Raw genomic sequence first — 22,769 nt, forward strand, 5'->3', positions numbered from 1 at the left:
ATAAGACGCGGACTTATCTCCGCGATGTTAGGCCCTTCCGCGTTCGAGAGCTTACATTTAATTAACATCGACGAGGAAGATAAAACCGCGGGCACTGGCTACTTGCGTAATAAACACGCAACTCACGCGCGCGTGTATCTGTATCATCCGCGACCTCGAGATGATGATTCCATCCTCTCTTCTTCTTTTTTATTTCTTTTTGGTGTGATTTTTTTTTTTTTTTTGTCTTTCCTCTCTCTTCCTTCATTTCTTTTCTTTGGCGTGACTTTCACGTCGCATCGACGACGATTCTCCCCCCCCCCCGAAGCGAAATAACGTTTCTTTTTTCTTTTATTATTATTATTATTATTAGTAAAGAACTTTTAAACAGGTTCTGACTGAGACACGGATCCTTTTCTTTTCTTTTTTTTTTTTCGCACGTCTTCACGAGGACAGACAGACAAACGCTTTTTTTTTTTAATCCGTTGAAAGCGTGTATGTCGCGGTGACGATTATACTCGTCGAACACAGAGTTCTGTGCAGTTGCTGTAAAACTGAATTAAATGACAAAGGAATAACTTTATTTTTGTATAAGTTGTTTAACCGGTAGTTTTATTTTTTTGTGAAATCAATAACTTCATTGTTTAACTTTAATCAATGTTAATTAATAGTAATTAATATCAATAGCAAGGAAATATTTAGAAATGATGTAAAGAGAACTAATGTCCCAAGCCTGGTCTCGAAATTGTCCAAGATCTACAAATATGTTTCATTTTCCACGAGAAAGTTTAATTTAAGTAACAAATTGTCATTACTTTCCTCGCATGACGTAGTTAGTGTACTCGTCGTTCGCAGCTAAGAGGCTAAAAAATGAAAGTTTCAGACAGAAACGGAGATTGCAAAATGTAGAAATAGAAATTTTTCTGTTGGATAATTTGTTCGTCAATATTAAAAAAGTTCATTGAGAATAGCACTCGAATATAAAAGTGAGTTTTTAATTGAATTAGTTTTAAAATCGCTTGATCCCCACGGAGCTTTTATTGTACAGATCCTAAAATATCCGTTCCATGAGCTCCAAACATTGTTCAAAAGTGTTTCTAAATATTCTGGTACGATAGATATTTTAGAATAATATTAAATAATAATGCAAATATTATTAATAATATAAATAATAATATTATAAATAATATTTATATATATTTAATAATATTATTAATAATATTTATATTATATATTAATATTATTAATAATATTAATAATATTATTTATAATATAATTTTTATATTATTTTAATAATATTATTTTTATATTATTTTAATAATATTATTTATTATATTATTAATAATATTATAATATAATTATTGTTAATGTAAATAATAATAAGTGTTTCCACTTAATAAAAAGTGCTTCTTCCTGTTTCTTTTGAAATTCTTCAAAACAGAAGTTTTTTCAAAAGAATTTGTCAATTTCGATCCCTGAATTAATTGAATCTTGTTTAGTCAAGTGTTGCGAACTCGTCGATTTCTGAACGAGTTTGAAATTTCTGGGATTATTCTTCTTTTTTATATTTTCGTTCGAGGTTAATTGCATCGCGCATTTCTCTACACTCACAGGAAACACATTTCTACGCTTAAAAGTTTTATCCGTTTTATTACCAATTCTATCTGAAATTTTAAAGTGCAGAAATTTGCACGGATCGCTTAACGTACCAATAAATAAAAATGTCGATGAAATATCCAGAGCGACCAAACTCTGTTCTCTATAACACTCGGTACGTGAAACATTTTTTGGTCAATTTCTAGTTTGTCCGGCTTTTCTTAATTTCCACTACTTCGTTTACAATTTTTTGTTAAACTTTTTTCGAACTACCTCTCCCGAAATTGATTTCCAAAGCGAATCCTCTTTTATTAAAGAAATGGCCAACATTGGGGAAAGCGGCTAAATTTAGAAATTTATTTTAAACTAACAAGCAACTAATTATGGCAAATAATAAATCTAGAAATTTACTTTAAATTAATATAATAATAATAATAATAATAATAATAATAATAATAGTAACAGTAAATATTTGTTTTATAAATAATAAATCTAGAAATTCACTTTAATAAAGTGTGATTATTAGGCAATTATTCTAAATAATAAATTTTAATTTTAATTAAAATAATATTTTAAATAATAAGAAATTAAATTGAATTAAAATTCCTTTTTCTTTTTTTTTTCTTTTTACCGAAGTTTCATCTCTTTTTTAAATCATACATTCAAAAATATGAATCTACGTAAAAATCCGCAGTCTAGCAAGACTTACAAGATAAAGGGCAGTAATAAAATAAACTTTTCACTTTCTACGTTTTTCATAGTAGTTTCTACGATAGATACGTCAGTATCCATAACGCGAACGTTTGTGAAATTGTTTTTCACTTCGATAATTGAAAGCATCGATCGAGAAACAAATAACGATTCACTGGTTTATCGGAACGCATCTCGCGATGTTTATTAAACAGCCGAGCCATGACGAAACAAGAGCTGTTACCGTTTCTCTGTACAATGTCCCTATCTTCGACGACGCAAAAACGTTTCCGTGAAAAACCCCAATAATCACGCGAATAATGAAATTCGTAAACAAACAAATAAAACATCGATCGTGGTTTTCAAGTGCGACCGATTTTCTTGCGCAATCTTTTATTATGCAACTTTCGTTATCGCTCGTTCTTATCTCAGTAAACCAATATACGCTCTAACACGATTTTCTATCATATGTACACACACACACACACACACACATATATATATATAATTTTTGTATTGTATTATTTATATGTATTATTTATATATTTTGTATTATATTATTATATTATACTTATAATATATACATTACTTATACAATAATTTTACTTATAATTTTGTATATAATACATAATTTATATATATGATGTATATAATTATATTTATTATATATATTATATATAATTATTGTTATATATATTATATATATATAATTATATATTAAAGACATTATATATACATAATTTTGTATATAACACATTTATATATATATATATATATATATATGTGTGTGTGTGTGTACAGAAATTATAATATAATCTATAACATATAATACAAAAATATGTTAATATGTAATATATGATACAAAAATTATACATGTACATAATATATCATACGTATAATTTTTGGATTACTTATCACTCATATTAAATCGATCGATCGATCGATCATCCCCGGTTCGCCTGGTTCTTTCGGGTCCGCGACCTTACGAAAGTGGCGACGCGCCGTTTTCGCAGAACAGAGGGCAGGAGAAGAGAGAAGGAAAAGGTGGAAAAGCGGCCGAGGGAACGTCTTCGAATGCAGAGCACGCCGATAACGGTCTGGCCTTGTCACGCTCGAGCGATCGGGAATCTCGCGCGTTTAGATTTTCATTTAGATCCATCGCGTGGCTCCGCCAGGCTCCACCTGCGATCCAACGAACCCGTTAGCCCGCCGAATCGTGCGGTTGAATTTTTACGAGGCCTGAGAGCCTCGGACAAATCCCAATTGCACTCGCTACTTCACTCGAATTCTGATTCTGCTTGGAGCGTGAAGAATCGACGATGAGTTGCGCCGTGACTCTTTAGGCAAATTTATATATGTTGCGACGGGGGATAACTGCGAATGAAATTGGACAAGTTTGCACAGAGATGAATTGGGTGGAATTTTCGTTCGGATCAGTGACCGACTAATTGCTCTACTCTTGTGTGTAAAATACGTCACGAAACAGTATCTATACAGGGTGTTTCGTAACTTGTGGGACCCACTTCAGGAGTTGATTGTACGCCTAATGAAATAATGAAAAATGGTCATATAAATATATGTCCTGTCTGTCTTCGTTTATCGAGATACAATGAATTTTCTGTTTTAATTATTTTTACAAAAGATGCTCGAAATGACCAGCTTGCATTTGAAGACAAGCCTGCACGCGTCTTGTCATTCATCTGGTTACTCTCTCTNCTATCATTCCTGGTGTTTCTCGAATTTGTCGGAGGTCCTGCTCTCTATTCTATTTCGTAGTATTTCAGCATGTTCAATCGATGTTGCGTATACGATAGATTTTAAATGTCCCCGCAAATGAAAATCTAATGGATTCAAATCCGGAGAACGAGCAGGCCATGCAAATAGGACCTCCGCGACCAATCCATTTATTTGCAAAGTGTTGATTGAAAAATCAACTAGCCACTCGGCTAAAATGCGACGGAGATCCATCATGCATAAACCGCATACGAAGTCTAATATCGACTTGGAACTTCCTCTAATATTTCGTGTAAACGCGTGCTCAGAAAATCAACGTACTTTGTGCCTGTTAGTGTTCCCATCAAGAAAAAGAGGTCCAATTAAAAATTTATCAATTATTCCTGCCCATGCGTTTAAACTAAACTTGATGTCTTGAATGCACAATAACATGTGGGTCTCTTCATCCCAATTATGATTATTATGAAAATTGAATATACCATCCCTTGTAAAAAACTAGCTTACTAGAGTTTGCTCTGTTGATAAAATTCATTATATCTTATAAACGAAGACAGATAGGACATATATTTGTATGACTTTCTTTCATTATTTTTTTAGGCGAACAATCAGCTCCCACAAGTTACGAAACACCCTGTATATGTTCAACTATTAATATCCTCCGATGTAATTGGCTATTTATTCATTTATTTATTTATGTAAAATTCCAAAATGCACTTTACCTCGTTCGATGAATCCCTTGAGATGAAAAATAATTCAGCAGAATTAATCACAACTAATATTCAGAATACTCATTAAGAATATCACTCTCTAATTTGGACTCGTATTTTAATATTCCACCAACATCGACGACAGTCTGTTCCTGATGATCAGAGAATTTCGAATTTCCTCGTCAAATATCGTCGCTGGGTATCACGATCACGATTTAATCCAGTTCAATTCCGTTCACTCGGCATACCGACACGCACTTCCCCTCCCTCCCTACACGCCTGTACAGTTCGCATTCGTTAATGGAAGAAAAAAAATCATGAATTTTAACACATCGAATGCCTTTAATTAAAGGAAAAAAGAAGAAAAAAGTCGATCGATTTAATTTATCACGATCGAGTAGTCGTTCCTTTGAACGTGTACGTGTATCGCACGTACATAAGTGTTAAAAATATTTTCAATAATCAATACTGTTGAAAATATTTTCATAATTATTTTAACAAGTGTTTAAATATCTTAATGATTTTAATGTAAAATATTTTAACAAGTGTTAAACAAATATAAACAAATATTTCCAACAATTAATATTTTTAATAATAGTTCAATTGTTTAAAAATACTTTCGCCGCTAATTGTACAACAAAAAATAATTCATTCTCTCAGTCGTATAGTCGATTTATTGTCACAGTTACTTTCTAGAGAGATTGATGGAACAGTGACTCCAAAAGTGAAAATGTAACATTTCAGGTTAAAAGATCGAAAGATACGATCTTCGATCTTTTAACGAATCATCTTCCAATAATGGATGTTCCATCAACGAATCACCGGCTCATTACGGTAATCTCTATTTCCAAGCATCTTCTCTCAAACCTTCTCCCTATTATTTCAACGCCGAGTTGAAAAAGAAATCGACGAATTATTGTACATACGGTTCGGTCGCTCGTTACGGTCCGCAATCAGTTGCCAGCGCAAGCGTGGTTGACATTCATTCACCGAGAACGTTGTTGTCAGATGTATGTTTACAACGATAACAAACGAAACTCTGAATAACATGTCATCGAGGATTTCGGTTAGGTGCACGTGCGCGTGCAGTTTTATAGCAAACTATAAACTATAGTAGGTGAGGACACGCAGATGCATCGTCTCACAGTGAGAGACGAGGCGTCTCTGCCAAGTCTCCACGTCGAATGACATAAGCCTCCAACCAAGGATGCCAAGGATGCAAACGGGGCGCACCGGTTTTTCGATAATTTCGTAAGACGCGGCTAGCAAGTTGAACCTTGGATGTATTAACGCCGCGGTCTAAACTTAGGTGGTTGCGTGGCCACGCCGGGGAGGAAATGGGTCCGACCCGGGTCTGAAAATAACCGGGTGCGCGAGTCGCACCAAACGGAACATCTCCTCCTCGTGACGGTTAACCCGATTTGATTTTTTTCTTTTTTTTTTCTTCTTCTTCTTCTTCTTCTTCTTCTTCTTCTTCTTCGTCGTTTTCCAGATCCGGGCGAAAGTGAGCCGCGACCCGATCGAGAACGGACCAGCCAACACCGCCATCTACGAGAGCGAACAGGTGAGTCCTCGCGTTTGTTTCTCGGCTTTCTTTCTTGGAAACCTTTCGCCAGCCTTAAAGAATCTTCACCCTTTGCGTTCGAGTTCCTTCTGGGACAGTGACGGCGAACCTTTTCGAGAAGTAGGTCAAATTTTGTTCATTATTTTGTTTAGTACTAGCTCGTGGGTCACTGAGTCAAGTGGCGTCACTTGTGAAGGAAGAGGGGAGGAACTGGTTAAAAACTACTTTTTTTTTTGGTTCTCACTTTTGTAATCCTTTAAAAAGTTTACGTTTCCTTTTGGTTTTACAAGTTTTGCAAGTGAAGAGCAAAAAGTAAATGTCGACGTTAAAAAATTGATATAAAAGGGGTGACATTGTGCCCAGTCACCCATGCACTATACATTAGATATATATACTTTATTTTTTAATATTTTTTATTAGTCTGTTCTCTCTTTTATTATATAAAAAACTAGCAAAGCTATCCATTCTGAGAATGGGATCTAGTGTGTTTTTTTAATGTTTATTACATCTGTTTAATCGTAAGCGCTATATAAAACTTTTTGGACACAAGTAACTCGTATAACATTTAAAACTTAAAATATCTATATGTATACATAACCAAGTCGTAAATCCTCCATAAAACACAATTATGCATTTATTTCTCACTTTTAGCCTCTAACCGAACACTTGTAATTTTCTTCACATTTTTCGAAAAATAATTAAAATTCTTTTATATATATGATGACAAGTTTATAAAAATCAATGTGTGGGTCAGTGTCTGACCCGCGGGTCATAGGTTCGCCATCATTGTTCTAGGGGAATCGTCACGCTCTAAAGCTCAGACTTCTTTTTTTGTAATTGTTGATAACGAACGTGTAAATTTGATGACACATGTAGGAATTTCAAAAGCAGAAATTCTTCAGATCTCGTTAAAATAAATTTTATTGCGTAATTCTTAACGCAAGTTTATTATATAGCGCGGGTCAAAAGTCACTTCCTACTAAAAAGGAGAGCGCAAATTTGAAAACAACTCTGTCGACATTTGAAAGAAATCATTTTTGTGACGCAGTGATAAAATTATGTTTGAATTTAAGTTAATAAAATTAATTTTTTCTTACATCTCGATGTTTTATTAAAAAAGAACAGGTGGGAAGAGACTTTTGGCCCTGTATAAAACGAAGGACGTTATTTCTCGAGGTATTGAGGTTAAATTCAAAGTTCAGATTTCCTTTTTTGTAATTGTTGACAATTAGAGTGAATGTAGATATACATACATATGAAAAATTAAGAAATTTCAAAAGAAAAAATTCTTGAGAACAGGAGGCAGTCGCGAGTCAATTGACACTCGCTTGGAACAACTAAACTTTCCACCGCTTTTTACGAAAGTTTATACAAAACAGCGATGAAAGTTATTTCTCATGGAATTGAAATTATGCTGTCAGACGTCAGAGAAATATCAAAATATCATGCTAGGTACCATTTGTACAGGATGATCGTTTTCAATGTTCATCATTTTACTCGAAGTGATATTTCGCTTAAATAAATTGCTGGTACAAAAATGATGCAAATAAAATTTCCGAGGGCAAGAGGTTAATATTCGAAGCTTTCACTTGTTCGGTACTGATGAAAACCTTCTTTCTCGATTGTAATTCTTCAAACTTCTGTCGCCTTCCTGCTGACGCTTCACATTGTCGTGTCATGACATCAGGTACGTTAGAGTTAACTACATTTAAGTACTTGAAAACTAATTCTATCGTTGTTGATATCTATACCCAGCGTCTTTCAACGCTCGAAAAGTATCCTCCCTTTCTCGTTCGACATTCCAAGTCCCTACGTATGTTACACGCGCGTTTGATTTCAGTATCCAAAACGCCCACCCACTTTAGCGTCAACCAACGTCCTCCCACTCGGTTCCAAAATGTTTCGAGGCTCTCGTCACTCTTGCTCTACCGAAACCTTCTCCATCTTAACGACCACGTCGTGCTTCTAAACACTCGAAGCAGCTCTCCCCTTACTTTCAATCGCCCACAGGCTGCATCGCCACAGGCTGCGTTCGGCTGCTTTCGATCGCGTCTCCCCTCTCGTCCCTTCGCAAATGCCAAGAGGCCGATACAACGTATATCCGTGCAATCGCCGGATCGGTGAGCGTTCGTAACCCAGTTAGCCGAAGGTTCCTGCTACTTTCACCGACCGCAAAGTCGACTTCTGTCCATTCAACTGGCCACGGGAGGAGGGGGATGAACCGCGTGCGACCCGGTCGAGGTACCGTTCGTGTCCCTCCACCTGGCAGATCCGTGACCGAGCGCATAATTTTCGACTACTTTCACTGGCTGTTTGCTCGCTCGCTCGCTCGCTACCACCTGTGCAAGCGTGCTTCTCCGGGCCGCGCGCACCTGACCCAGTTGACCGACTCGAGAGAACAGAGATATCCGCGTTGGTCGACGATCAAGGTCGTCCGGCTGGCTAGATTCTCCCTTCTCTACTGCTGACGCTAAGGCTAGATCCGCTGGCTGCTGATTGAAGACCGTGCACGTTGTTGTTTCGGCGTAGAGCGGGGAAGCCTTGGAGAGGGCACATGCAAGGAAGCGTGAAAATCGTGGTCGCACGTGTCACTGTGTTACTTGGTCTCTGTCCACATTACGCGCGCACAGTACACGAGCGTTTGTCAGCCTCGATTTGCAAGTTTAATAAAAGAAGCAAACAAAAAAAAAAGAGGACAGCCGAATGGATGGTAGAGTAATTTAGATTAACGCGAGGCTTCGTCAATTGCGCGCATAAAGATTCATGAGTCGTTTGATCTTCGAACGCTCTGTTTATCTGTGCTCGTTGCAATCGTAATAATGCACGCCGTAATAATGACTCCGCCGCGACTGATAACGGCTGCGCGACATTGATCGCGAAGCACGTCAGAAAGTAGCCCTGCACATTTTCAACCGAAAACATGAAGTGAAAAACAGAGGAGCACGAGCGGTACGAGAATGAATCTTCCTGCTACAAACAGCTTCGTCCTCTGCGAAAAATACAGAGAAACAATTGCATTTTCTCTCTCTCTCTCGTTCTTCTCTCTACCTGACGCAAACGCGTTTCATTCATCCTTCAACGAAGCCGGTGGTCCTCGTCCCTCGTCAAAACCCTTCCAACAACTAGTCTCTGTCACCCATCAACTCGTCTCCTGCTCTACGATCTCCGCTTCGAAGGTCTACGAGAGCTATTCCAGTCACCAAGCGTGTGCGCTCCGCGAATAACTTTCATTCACCTCGCCGCGGCCGCTCTCTCTCTCTCTCTCTCTCTCTCTCTCTGTCCCCTAAACATGTCTCCTCTTTACGTGATTTCCGATCAATCCGCGGTATATAACCCCCGATAAATCGCACGCCTGTGTGTTCTCTGCATCTCCGCGCTCGCCAGAAGAGAATAATCAGACGGCTGCTGGCGTCTGCGCAGAAGGAAGAACGGGCATCGGCAACGACGACAACGCGACGCACGCCTCCGCATGGACCTAGATCTCACGGAGCAGCGAGGAAAACCGGCGCGGCGCGGCGCGGCGCGGCGCTGCGCCCGGCGTTGTTGCACACCGCGTTGCACTGCACACCGGTGACGTCACCGGTGGCACGTGCCCCCCTCCTTGCCCCGGTCGCCCATCAAAGCGCAGCGGGGGGCGAAGAAGGGGGAGAGGGGGTTAAGAGGGGTGGGCGAGAGGGAGGGAATGCACTAGCAACTTGGTGGGGGAAGGTAGTTAAGGTCACCGTGGCCCTGACTGCACGCGCGCGATACGACGATATCCGTACATGTGTGTGTATGTGTGTGCAGCAGGCCGTGTGCTGCAATTGTGCTCCTCGTGCTCTCGCGCGATCATGTGAACGAACGCGCGTAACGAATGCACCGGTCGGAAGATTTATTTCTAGTTCCGCGCTGCGGCTCTCTCTCTCTCTCTCTCTTTCTCTGTTTCTCTGTTTCTTTCTTTTGTCAGACGCTTTTCTTCTTTCTCTAACGAACGAAAGATGACTCGGAACAGAGCTAGGGAGAGGAAGAGGCATTTACACGGATCCAAAGTGAATTCGTGGCGCGCAATGGTCAAGGCCCGCGGTAGCTTCGACGGCCAACCTCCCCTTTCCGCCCGCTGCCGGCTTCCACCCTTCGCGTCCTAGGCCGCGCAGGGGTGGAGGGCCACGAAATGACCTAGAACGTTGCGCGTGGGCTTCGCTCGCCACGTTGTTTTGTAACGTTGATTCCCGAACGTGTCTAGCTCTCGTGCTAGGCCGATTCCCGGGACGATCGCGAACGAGAATTGTTGTCCGCTGTATCGTACGTTGGTGTAAATATGTTTGCTACGTTGATTGCTTTTTTTTTTCCTTTTTCGATTTTTTGTTGGCTCTTTTTTTGACACGAGAGGGAGAGACTACACAGAATGGCCAAGTATTAGGGCTACCCATAAGTAATTTCATTAATTTTTGTTCAAATTTCATAAACACTGTCATCTAGTGACAATAATTTAACTTGCTATAAAATGACTTATATTCTAGTTAAATGCATTGACTTTTTATTTTTGAAAAAATTTAAAGCTAACCCTATAAGAATAGAAAATACTAGATTGTCTCGATATCAAATGTGAAAAGTGTCCATAAGTTAAGGTCGTTTTTCTTTTTTCCAAATTTAACAAACATTGTCATCTAGTGACAATAATTTAACTTCTTATGTTTTAGTTAAACGCATTGACATTTAGTGTCAGCTTATTGTTAAATTTTGAAAAAATTTAAGCTAATCCTATAAGAATAGAAAATATTGTCTCGATGTTAAATATTAAAAGTACCCAAAAGTAATGTCGTTTCTTCAATTTTCACAAACACTGCCATCTAGTGACAATAATTTAACTTCTTATATTCTAGTTAAATACATTGACATTTAGTGTCAGCTTATTGTTAAATTTTGAAAAAATTTAAGCTAATCCTATAAGAATAGAAAATACTAGATGTCAAATGTCTCGATATTAAATGTGAAAAATACTCATAAGTAATGTCGTTTTTTTTTTTTTCAAATTTGACAAACATTGCCATCCAGTGACAATAATTTAACTTCTCATAACATAATCTAATATTCTAATTAAATAACTGACATTTAGTGTACTTATTGTCAAACTGTATTAACTCTTGAATGAAATAAAATTTTGTATAGTATCAAAAACCAACGTTACTTATGAATACATGGTAGTTCGATTCTGTTATTCAGTTTGTACCTTCAACATTTATTTATTCAGTTAATTTCGATTTCTACGTATTCAATATTGACACGTTTAATTAATAAATAAATATTAAATTAATATATACTTAATAAACATTAACATTTAATATTTATTCATTTGATTTCGATTTCTACGCATTTGTAGAAGATTTTGTCTCGGGGGAGAAAGTGCAAATGCGTGCAAACAGAATATTAGGCACAACATCCTGCTCTGATATTTTCTTTTCAATTGTCACTCGTTGAAAACACAAGTTTGCATAAATGCTCGCTGTTCACTCGCAGCGTATTCAAATAAATCCTGATATGATACAAACATTGTCATATTCCTCCTCGATATCTCTTGCAGATGACGAACTGTTTCCCGAAAATCATCGTTCTTAATTAGAATTAGAAATTCTATTGTTCATCAGGATTAATAAAGATTGGACGAGATATCGCGCGAGACAATGGAGACAATCGTAAGGTTTTCGCGTGGCACGTTTGAAATGTAAATGTAAAATTCATCCCTCTCTCTACCGGCGTCGTTGACATCTAAAAGCACAACGCGACGAAGTTCATTTTCATCACGAACGAGGTTGACCCTTTTCCCCAAAACGACAGTGTACGGTAAACGTTCCAACCAATTGAATTCGTTTTAAAAAGAAGGGGGCCCCCTTCCGAAAAAAAAAGAAAAAAAAAGAGAATTTACATACGCGTACAACGGTATCACGTTTATATTCGTCATTGGAATTAAACGATCCCACGCACGCAGCCTCTGTATCCCATTATTACACGGTGCGTGATGCGAGCCAAACGAAGTTTTCGTTTAACCCTGGATCATCGTGACGAGTTACCTCGTTACTCTACGTCCATTATTGTTTCAACGTTTTCAACGAGCTTTTTTTCAATTGTTCTGTAACTGTCGTACTATACTGGGATTTGTTTCGTACCAGTACAGTCGAAAGTATTTTTTATCGAGCCGTAGTAATTTCCCACTGATAACGTCGGTATAGCGTGGCAAAGTGTATCGACGATTATTTCGTTCGGTATTGAAGCGAATGGAATTATGCAAGTCAATTGCCGGTAATTTACCGGCACGGAGAGAGATTAGAATTGCTCGTGGCTTCGAACTTGCTCGGCGTTACGTCGTTACGTTGATAAGATTAGGCTTCTCTCGACCGTTCGGGAGCTCCACTTTTCCTAATCCTTTATGTTCCTGACGGAAGTCTGCAAATGTTTGACAAACAAAGGAAAACGTGGATACGATCCACGAGTACAATTTGGGCTGAAACTGACGTGACAAATTTCAGACACTCCGGTTTCTTTTTAAACATTTGGAGATGTAAATTTTCTCCTGTCCTTTGAGGATTGTGAATGTCACAGTCATAATGAGTTTCGTACAGCACGTTTCATTTTTGCCCCACCTAATCATGGTGTCGTCATATAATTAAAAATAAGAGAAATTGTAAGAAAAGTACCAAAGCTATAAATTTAATCAATCAATTGATTTCTGTCGATAGTCGTAGTGTTACAACATACATACGTAATTGACAGTTGATCGTCAATAATTTTTGTTAGATATATTATAGATGTGAAACAGTATTTTTAGAGATTTAAATGATTTTTTTATGAAATATATAAATATATAATATTTTATAATATTTCTATAATATTATATAATCTTATATAATATTTTATAAATGAAAATATATAAAAATGTGTATTCTACTGTATTTTACAGTTTTCCTATTTTTTTTTTTTTTTTCACTTTAGCGTCTCTAGTGAAAGTTCTATGCTTCAGCCCTTGATAGTTCTAGCAGTCGAACAAACTATTATCAATCCACTTATTCGAATCCTATTAATAATATTATTAATTTTTAATTATTACTATAGTGTATATTTATTATGAAACTTTATTAAATTTATATTAATTTAAATTATATATATATATATTTTAATACAAAATTTTTAATTAAATTTAGTTCCATTTAATGTAAATAAATAATTTTATATAAACTATATAAAATTTTATATAAAATAATTTTATATAAAATTTTATCGAAAAACACTTCCCACTACTTTTACTACGTTACGACTTATTCCTATTATTAAAAATTGGTAATTTGTACAGCAATTAGTACTTTATTCAATTAAAATAATTTAATTAATCCACTATTATTAAATCCTCTTTCAAATTAACATTAAAGTTAATTATCTAAAAATTTAATTTTTTTATAATTTTATCCTTAAATATAATAAATCCTACAGTCGAGTATCTCCTTTCGAAATCTTAACAATCTCAGGCCCCAAAAAGTTTTGATAACACCGGTGCCTCCGACGCAGCGTTTCCGAAGTTCTCGCGACGCGGAGGGATCGAGAGTGAATTTCGGTTGATGAGTTTCGCAGACAGCCTGGCGCAAAAATAGCAGCGAACGCGACACACAACGCTTGGGAGAGCGCGGCGGGAAACGTTAATTTCAGTTCACGCTGCGCGCGTACCGCACGGCGCACGGTTTCATTTCAAATTATTCGACGCGCAGTTAGATTCGATAACCACGGCGGATGATTCAAGGCCGGTCGCGTCTCTCCCGTCGAATCCAAAAATATATCTATATATATATATATATCGGAACGGAACGAAATCACGGAACGAGCCGATGCGCTGATCCTCGCTCGCCTTGGCTCTCGCGACCGCCGCCAACGTGAAATCTTCATAGAAAGCGCGATCCGATTGTCAGTCAAGCCGGTTACGTAACTCGCAGCCGCTGTTCGTGCGCGTCCAGCGAAAAGGAAATTACGCGAATTCACTTACGCGATAGCCAATTCGCCTTTTGTATTCGGGTATTTCGTAACGAAAGTTCCGCCGCGGCGGTGCCGTGAATATCGATGACCGAACGTGTATCGATTCCCAACGCCGAGCAAAAAGAATCAATAATTTTTTGAGGAAGACTGTTTCGAGATTTTATCGTTTTATCGTCGGTATTTTTGGGGGGGGATTCACTCTAAGTCACTATGTAAAATTTGTATTTACATAGTGTATTTTCTTTTTTTTTTTTTTTTGTAGGGCGGTTCGATTTTGACAATAGAATTCATTAAACTGTTTATATTGTGTACCTCCTTGTTATTAGCTTTTTGCTTTAGATCAATGTAAAATAGTGGATTCCTTGTAATGCTATGTTTAATCTTACTGATATTAATTACTTCAAGTGGTTCAAGTTTCGAAAATTCAGTTTTTAGCTCGTCTTGGTTTACTGATTGATGGATGTTATGCAGAACAATACGAAATGCTCTCTCCTGTTTCAGTTGGAATGTATGAAACTTTGCATTGAGCAACCTCAAGTGTTTAGTTATTTTTCTATACGTGTCGGGGTTGGTCAGAAGAATTTTCATGTGGTTGTTATTGATTTTTAGCTTATACTCGTTCCTGCTGATGACTTTCTCCAAGGAGAAGTTTGTCATTGTCTGAATGTCAATAACGTCGTCAAGAATTATTGGTGGAGGAGCGGGTTCTTTGGTTCGAATTCTGATTTGTTGGCGCTCCGACAACATCCATAGGATCATCGATAGACTCTAGGACTGTAAATCTGTTCGTGGTGTTAACCACGGCTCGTTGATGATATGTATGCGGTTTATATCTCCATCTCTATATAGCCTACGTTTCTTATTGTTGTTGCCACGTCTTATCTGTAACGACGATCCAACGAGCTGTGCCACAGAGGAGAAAAACTATTGCTGTTTTGATCGCTTGCAATTGTAGAGTTTTCTTGAGCCATCTTCGATATAGATTTCCGAGTTCGGAAAATCCAATCGAGAGGCACGATATTGAATATTCAGTACCAGTAACGCGATTCTTCACTAGGTGAATTTTATTTTTGTTACGCTACGTTGGATTTCGAGATCCACGTAAACTCACGGCGTTTGTAACAGAAACTTCACAATCACACACGTCAGCACGCTACGGCAGCTAAGTGTCAACTATATACATAGAAATATGCTTTCTATCCGTATATATATATTTTTTTTCTTTTTTTTAAATCGATTGGTTTTATCTTCACCGCGATATCACACGAATGATATAAAATTATCAGAAAAATACAATCTATCGAAATTATACGATTCCTCTGCTTTTATTTGCTCGGTAAATAGATTTCGTAACAACGAGACTCCATTGTTTCGAGCGTCGTATTTATTAGAAAATTTATCGATAGAATTCAGATACGATTGTTCGAATTAATCGCGATGATATCGCGATGACAATTTAGAAAGACCGGGTTTTATCTGATCCGTACGTCAGAAATTAAATTTGAAGATAAAGTATCGTTCAATTTGTTGCATTGAAATTTTTATCGCCTCACGACATTTCACTAATTTTATAATATCGACAAATGATAAAATTCATTTATGTATACAGGCTTATATATACAGTAATTCGGAAAAGTAAAATACTTTTAACGTGTACATTTTGTTGAAAATTATTGCAATATGTAAATTAATTATTTAAAGATTCCTATCATTTTTACGAGAGATATGTACGTAACGAAATATTGCTTTCATTTTCAAAATACCATCAATAATTTCTATCCAGTGATATCATGCCGACGAGTTCAAAAAGAAAGCGACGAGTTATTGTATTTACGGTTCGGTCACTCGTTATGGTCCGCAATCAGTTGCCAGCGCAAGGAGTTGACCTCTTGCATTGGAATGACGTGCCACGCACGTCGAGAATTTTTCGTTCCAAAATTGCAATATTCTCGCAGTTTTAAGTATATTTAAGTAAAACAAAATTGGCAAAACAAATAATAAGTTTATTACTTCTTAATAATTGCTATTCGGTGATATCATACCGACGAGTTCAAAAAGAAAGCGACGAATTATTGTATTTACGGTTCGGTCACTCGTTATGGTCCGCAATCAATTGCCAGCGCACGTCGAGAATTTTTCGTTCCAAAATTGCAATACTCTTGCAGTTTTAAGTATATTTAAGTAAAACAAAATCGGCAAAACAAATAATAAGTTTATTACTTCTTAATAATTACTATTCGGTGATATCATACCGACGAGTTCAAAAAGAAAGCGACGAGTTATTGTTATACGGTTCGGTCGCTCGTTATGGTCCGCAATCAGTTGTCCAGAGAAAGTGATTAACCTCTTGCGCTGGAATCACGTGCCACGCACGTCGAGAATTTTTTGTCCGAAAATTGCAATATTCCCTCAGTTTCAAGTATATTTAAGTAAAACAAAATTGGCAAAACAAATAATAAGTTTATTACTTCTCAATAATTATTATCCAGTGATGTCATACCGACGAGTTCAAAAAGAAAGCGACGAGTTATTGTATTTACGGCTCGGTCACTCGTTATGGTCCGCAATCAGTTGCCAGCGCATGGAGTTAACCTCTTACATTGGAATGACGTGCCACGCACGTCGAGAATTTTTCGTTCTAAAATTGCAATATTCTCGCAGTTTTAAGTAAAACAAAACAGACAAAACAAATAATAAGTTTATTACTTCTCAATAATTATTATCCAGTGATGTCATACCGACGAGTTCAAAAAGAAAGCGACGAGTTATTGTATTTACGGCTCGGTCACTCGTTATGGTCCGCAATCAGTTGCCAGCGCACGTCGAGAATTTTTCGTTCCAAAATTGCAATACTCTCGCAGTTTTAAGTATATTTAAGTAAAACAAAATCGGCAAAACAAATAATAAGTTTATTACTTCTTAATAATAAGTTTATTACTATTCGGTGATATCATACCGACGAGTTCAAAAAGAAAGCGACGAGTTATTGTTATATACGGCTCGGTCACTCGTTATGGTCCGCAATCAGTTGCCAGCGCAACGTGGTTAAACGCGAGCAACTCTGTACGTACTTGCATTTGCAAAAATCCCGGGCGAAAATAATTGGGACGATGACGTTCGACAAATGTTGGTTTCTCGGTTGAGTGTAGATGGCCTGATTCATTGCCAACGGCGTACGTATGCATGTACATACATGTATGTGCGCATACGTACGCACATACATGCACACTTTCGCAGCCTGAAAACGTATTGTGACACGTTCGTCCCGTCCCGTCCCGTCTTACGTAATAACATTGCGTAAACTTGACGTTCACCGTAATGTCTGTCGTACATATTTCCGTGCGCCCAGCAACAAGCGACGAGCCGGCTAGAATCGCGCCCGACGTGTAATCATACATTCTAATTCTCTTCCTTCCTTCGTTTCCTTTTTCGAACGCCGTTATTACGTCGCGTTGCACAATAACGCGAATATAACCCTGCCGCTGCTCCTGTGCATGCGATCTTTGCGTACGTATATCGCAGTTTCGTGTCCTCTGAATTTGTTGCTCCTCCTTTAGATTAGACACTTCACGAAACTGTGTGTGTGTTTCACGTAACACACTTCGGGCAAGTTTCAACATTTACCCAACGTTTACGCTTGTAACCAGTGTAATCCACCGTGTGGATTTTTATCCATTCGTGGATGGGGGAATTTTTGAGGGGGAATGATCAGCGCGATGATCAGAATGTGAGAAAATATACAAACATGTCAGAATATCTGTACATATTGTTTCCTGGAATATTTAATATTTGAGAATAGTCTTTAAAAATTATAATCGCTTGCAACGCGACAATTTCAATTGCACGTGACGTGACGAAAATTACAATTAATAACTAGTTGGCCATCATTTTCGAAAATACGAATTTACCTAAAAATTCTCAGACTACTTCGTACTGTAAGTTCACTTTGTAGTTCACCTACTTGTGAACATAATTCCACGTAAAATTTAATAACTTAGTAATTATTTAATTATTTAATAATTAAATTATTCAAATATAGCAGTTATTTAATTATTATTTAAGTAATTAATTATTTAATAATAATAATTAAATAATCACTCGCAACGCGGAATTTGGGTTCAGCCTGGCGTTCGACACGCCAGAATACAAAAATTCGCAACGCGAATGGATCGGTTAATTAAAAACGAACGTGGAATATTCTTGCCAGCTAGATGAAAGCTGCATAAAGCTTTCGTTTTCGCTGTCGCGGGTCGCGAGAAAAGTCAAAATGAAGGATGCAACGACTCGTCGTCGCGAAACATCGGGTCTCAAACAAAAGCAAAAAGCCTTTTCCTTTTCTCAAAAGGAAAAATCGAAAAGAGATTGCCGGCCGATCCATTTTTTCTTTTTTTTTTTTTTTTTTTTTTAGATAACTCGCTATTATCACGGAACGTCGAGCTTCCTAGTTGCCTACGTTCGCTTAAAGACAAGCATGATAAATAACAACACCCGTCTCGATCTAACGTAACGCTTGTGTAATTCATTAAACAGAACAAAACGAACGATTCAATGAGTCGATTCGAATCGAAACGAAGAACGTTCTACGCGTTTCCATGCAGCGTCACTGCAGAGGAATCTATCCTTCATCCTTTTTTTCTTTTTTTTTTCTTATTCTTTGTAACAACATGTATCGTCGTTTCCAATCGTTTCTAATGAACCATTTACAACGCGTCAATTAATCAATCGCGAAATATCTTAGTCACGCGTATTTATATCACGTAGGTAATGTAATGTAATATGATGTAGGTGATCTTTACTGTTTTTTGTAATCAAAATTGAGTTTTCTCTATCCTACGTAATCTCAAATTACACTTCTATCCTGTGTCACATCTCAAATTATACCACGAGTGATTATTTAAAATTCAACTGTTGAAAACTTCTCTCTTTCATGGAAGAACATTTCTAATTTCACGGAGATCTCGCGACTTGATCTATGACATATTATAAATATCTTGGTCGCGCACGCAAGTAATGTAACTTTTTGCTTTTGTAATCATACTTAAGTTTCTTCGGTCCTACTTTTAATTTTCATATTTCTATGCTAGGAGTGATTATTTAAAATTCGAGTGATTGTTGAAAACTTCTCTCTTTCATAGAAGAACATTTCTAATTTCACGTAAATATCTTAGCCGTACATATTTACATCATACGGATAATGTAACTTTTTATCTCTAGAGTGAAAATTGAATTTCATTTGTCCTACGTAATCTCGAATCTCTGTACTGCGAGAATGATTATTTAAAATCGTTCGCGGCAGAAAATTTCTAATTTTCACGGGGAGAGTCGGTTCAGAGATTAGGTTGAATACTTTTTTAACATGTTCGACTGAATTTTATCAAAAGAAGAAGAAAAAGAAAAATAGACAATCGTCCAACGTAATTTACAAACGCTTGGAATTCGGTCTCGCTTGGAAAAAATTTACGATGTTCAACTCAACAGGGATTATTTCGCTGTCAATGCGGAAAAGTTCGCGTGCAACTGCAATTTCTTTTTCCCCCCGATTTGAATTTCGACCATTCCATTGAAATTCTCTTGTGGCGAGAAAATTGTAATGAAATGTAATGAATATACTTTTAACTTTTTTTTTTTTTTTGTTTAACTACTTTTAACGAAGTGCAATGAATTTTGTTCTTGGAGGAAAGCGCGCGTAACGGTGTGACATCAATTCAAGGTGCCGTGTATTACGTAGGAAACGATTCTATCGACAATATAAGCGACTCGCTGACGTCGCGTGACATAAGTATCGGCGGCCATGACACCGACATTAGAAGCGACTAGGAAACACTCGACGCTCCATCTTCTTTTGTTTCAATGCTTTCGAGCTTCGGTTCGCTTCCCCTCCGTTGCATATTCTATCAGCCGAATATGTTCGAATGAACAGAAACGCTTCGAGCGATTTCACCTTGAACCGTGCCCGCCACTTTTAGTGAAACAACGCATATCTTCACTCGAAAATCTTCGTGTCTGGCTCGAAACAAGGGAAAGTTCAACGATATGCTGTGCAAGATTGAATGTGCAAAGTGTATTGACATTTATAAAGTATAAATAACAAAATGTATAGGACATTAAATAATAAATACAGAATGTAAATTATAGCATTTAATTGGAATTAAATTATAGAGTTAAAGAATTAATTGATTGATTTTTCTACTAATTTAATTTTACTAGTTCAAATATAAATTTTACCCATTTAATTTTACTAATTCAAGTATAAATTTTACTAGTTCAAGTATAAGTTTTACCAATTTAATTTTGCTAGTTGAAACATAAATTTTACCAATTTAATTTTACTAGTTCAAGTATAAGTTTTACCAATTTAATTTTGCTAGTTCAAGTACAAGTTTTACCAATTTAATTTTACTAGTTCAAGTATAAATTTTACCAATTTAATTTTACTAGTTCAAGTATAAGTTTTACCAATTTAATATTACCAATTCAAGTATAAATTTTACCCATTTAATTTTACTAGTTCAAGTATAAGTTTTACCAATTTAATTTTGCTAGTTCAAGTATAAGTTTTACCAATTTAATTTTACTAGTTCAAGTATAAGTTTTACCAATTTAATTTTACCAATTCAAGTATAAATTTCACCAATTTAATTTTACCAGTTCGAGTATAAATTTTACCCATTTAATTTTACTAATTCAAGTATAAGTTTTACTAAGTCAATAGAAAATTAATTAGCAGAATTTAAATAACAGAAAAAATTAACACTCGAAAAAATTTCAAAATTAAAATTACGAACCTACAGAAAAAGCACGCGCGATTGGCGAGTTTTTTGTTCATCCGCGATGAACGTTGAATAGTAAAAATAAACGGTGTCTCGAGTGTCTCGAGCGGTATACACATATGTACACGTGTATATTGCTAGTCGTTCAACGTTCTTAATGTCAAGGGACATTCAAGGCGATCATAATGAACGACGATCGGCTCTAAAATTAGCATCACCGAAATTACGCAACGTGATTTCATTGAGGCAGATCACTTTCGTGTTTGACATTTTGTTCAGTTAGATCACGCGGGCGATATACTGTTAGAAGCGTTCTGTATTTGCGGCTACGATGTTTCCACTTGGATCGCATTGAAGATCATGTCGAGAATAGACGATACATCGCGATTCGTTGAGAAACTCTCGTCTTTCTTCTAATCAGATTCTCTTTCTCAATTTCAACTGCATTGATTCGCGTTTTTCGAGCGACTTAAATTCTGAAGTCATTCAAATATAACGAGCCGTCATGAAAATAATTGAAATTAATTTGAAATTCCGCAAGGAATATCACGGTGTGACGATAAGTAACAGGTTTAAAGATTGAAGCAAGCATTCAATTTCAGAAAACAAGAAAGAAAAGTGACAATTGCACGAGCAAATTTCAATGTTTAATGAAACATCGGGATCAATCTCTGATCTCCCCGATGGCTTTTTATCCGTGATTAATTCACGCCACTTAACTTCGCGATCTAACAAAGCATTTCACTGTCACAAATCGCAAGAACAACTGCTTCTCATCCGCTTTAACAAATAAATGCGCTAAAATGCGATATGAGATACAAACACGGTATAGAAAATCATAGCTTTCAGTGTCGTGGAAATCGATAGCTTTATTTTTGCATGATAAAAAATAGCCGCGGTAATTTTACTCCTAGAACAGGTATCAAATATTTCTCTTCCGTTTTAATGAAACGAGTGTTGTTACTTCTATATGAACGACTGTTGCTATTATTTCCGTATTAGGGAAATCGATAATTTTATTTTTGCACGACGAGAAAACATGCGAACGCGATCAGTTTTGCCCCATTTGGAAAGAATTGTCAAACACGTTTCTTTAATAACCTCTATTATATGTCACCATATTATTTTCTAATTTTATCGCCAGATTATTTTCAAAGCAGAGGTCACAATTACTAAATGTACTTTTCAGGTTCCCTTTTTCGTATAATTATATCCTGATGTACATAATTAAGAAACTAGGAAATTTGAATATTTCCTATAAATGTGCATGGAAATTCACAGTGTACTAATCACCATTTTGCCACTAGACCAAGAATCCAAACGTTGGACACTTCAACTTCTAGATTTCTACCTACAAAAGAGCGATCTACTAATAATTTTATCACTGGGAAAAGAATCAGTCCAAGCTAGAAACAATTCGAACCTCCTAAACACATAACTGGACACGTCAACTTCAACTTATTCGACAGAGTCTCTAAAACAAAGTCGGCCAAAAATCGCTTCCTACTAAAAACAAATCCGTAATATTCAATGAAAATTTCGTTTCGTACACATTTTGATGTTTTATTGAAAGAAAATGGTGGGCCTTTTGCCACTAGAAATTGAAAAAAAAGAAAAGGAAATACAACTCACTATAAGAAACGAATAAAAATTAAAAAAAAAAATAAAAAAACCACAAACTCTGAGTAATTTATCGTCCGATTAAGAAACTAGGAAATTTGAATATTTCCTATA

The 22,769-nt window shown here is 36.5% G+C and overlaps 1 protein-coding gene across 2 annotated transcripts in view; it reads left to right on the plus strand.

Moving 5' to 3' along the window:
* The window catches only part of LOC122538233 (zinc finger protein 395), a 161,898-nt gene that overhangs the window by 103,728 nt on the left and 35,401 nt on the right, over positions 1-22,769 (plus strand). For both annotated transcript variants that reach the window (XM_043672135.1, XM_043672136.1), the window contains one exon: positions 6,199-6,270. In XM_043672135.1, coding sequence (XP_043528070.1) covers positions 6,199-6,270 — 72 coding nt within the window. The remainder of the gene's footprint in view (positions 1-6,198; positions 6,271-22,769) is intronic.

The sequence above is a fragment of the Frieseomelitta varia genome, unplaced genomic scaffold (genome assembly GCF_011392965.1).
Source record: "Frieseomelitta varia isolate USP_RPSP 00005682 unplaced genomic scaffold, Fvar_1.2 scaffold_976, whole genome shotgun sequence".
Lineage (NCBI taxonomy): Eukaryota > Metazoa > Arthropoda > Insecta > Hymenoptera > Apidae > Frieseomelitta > Frieseomelitta varia.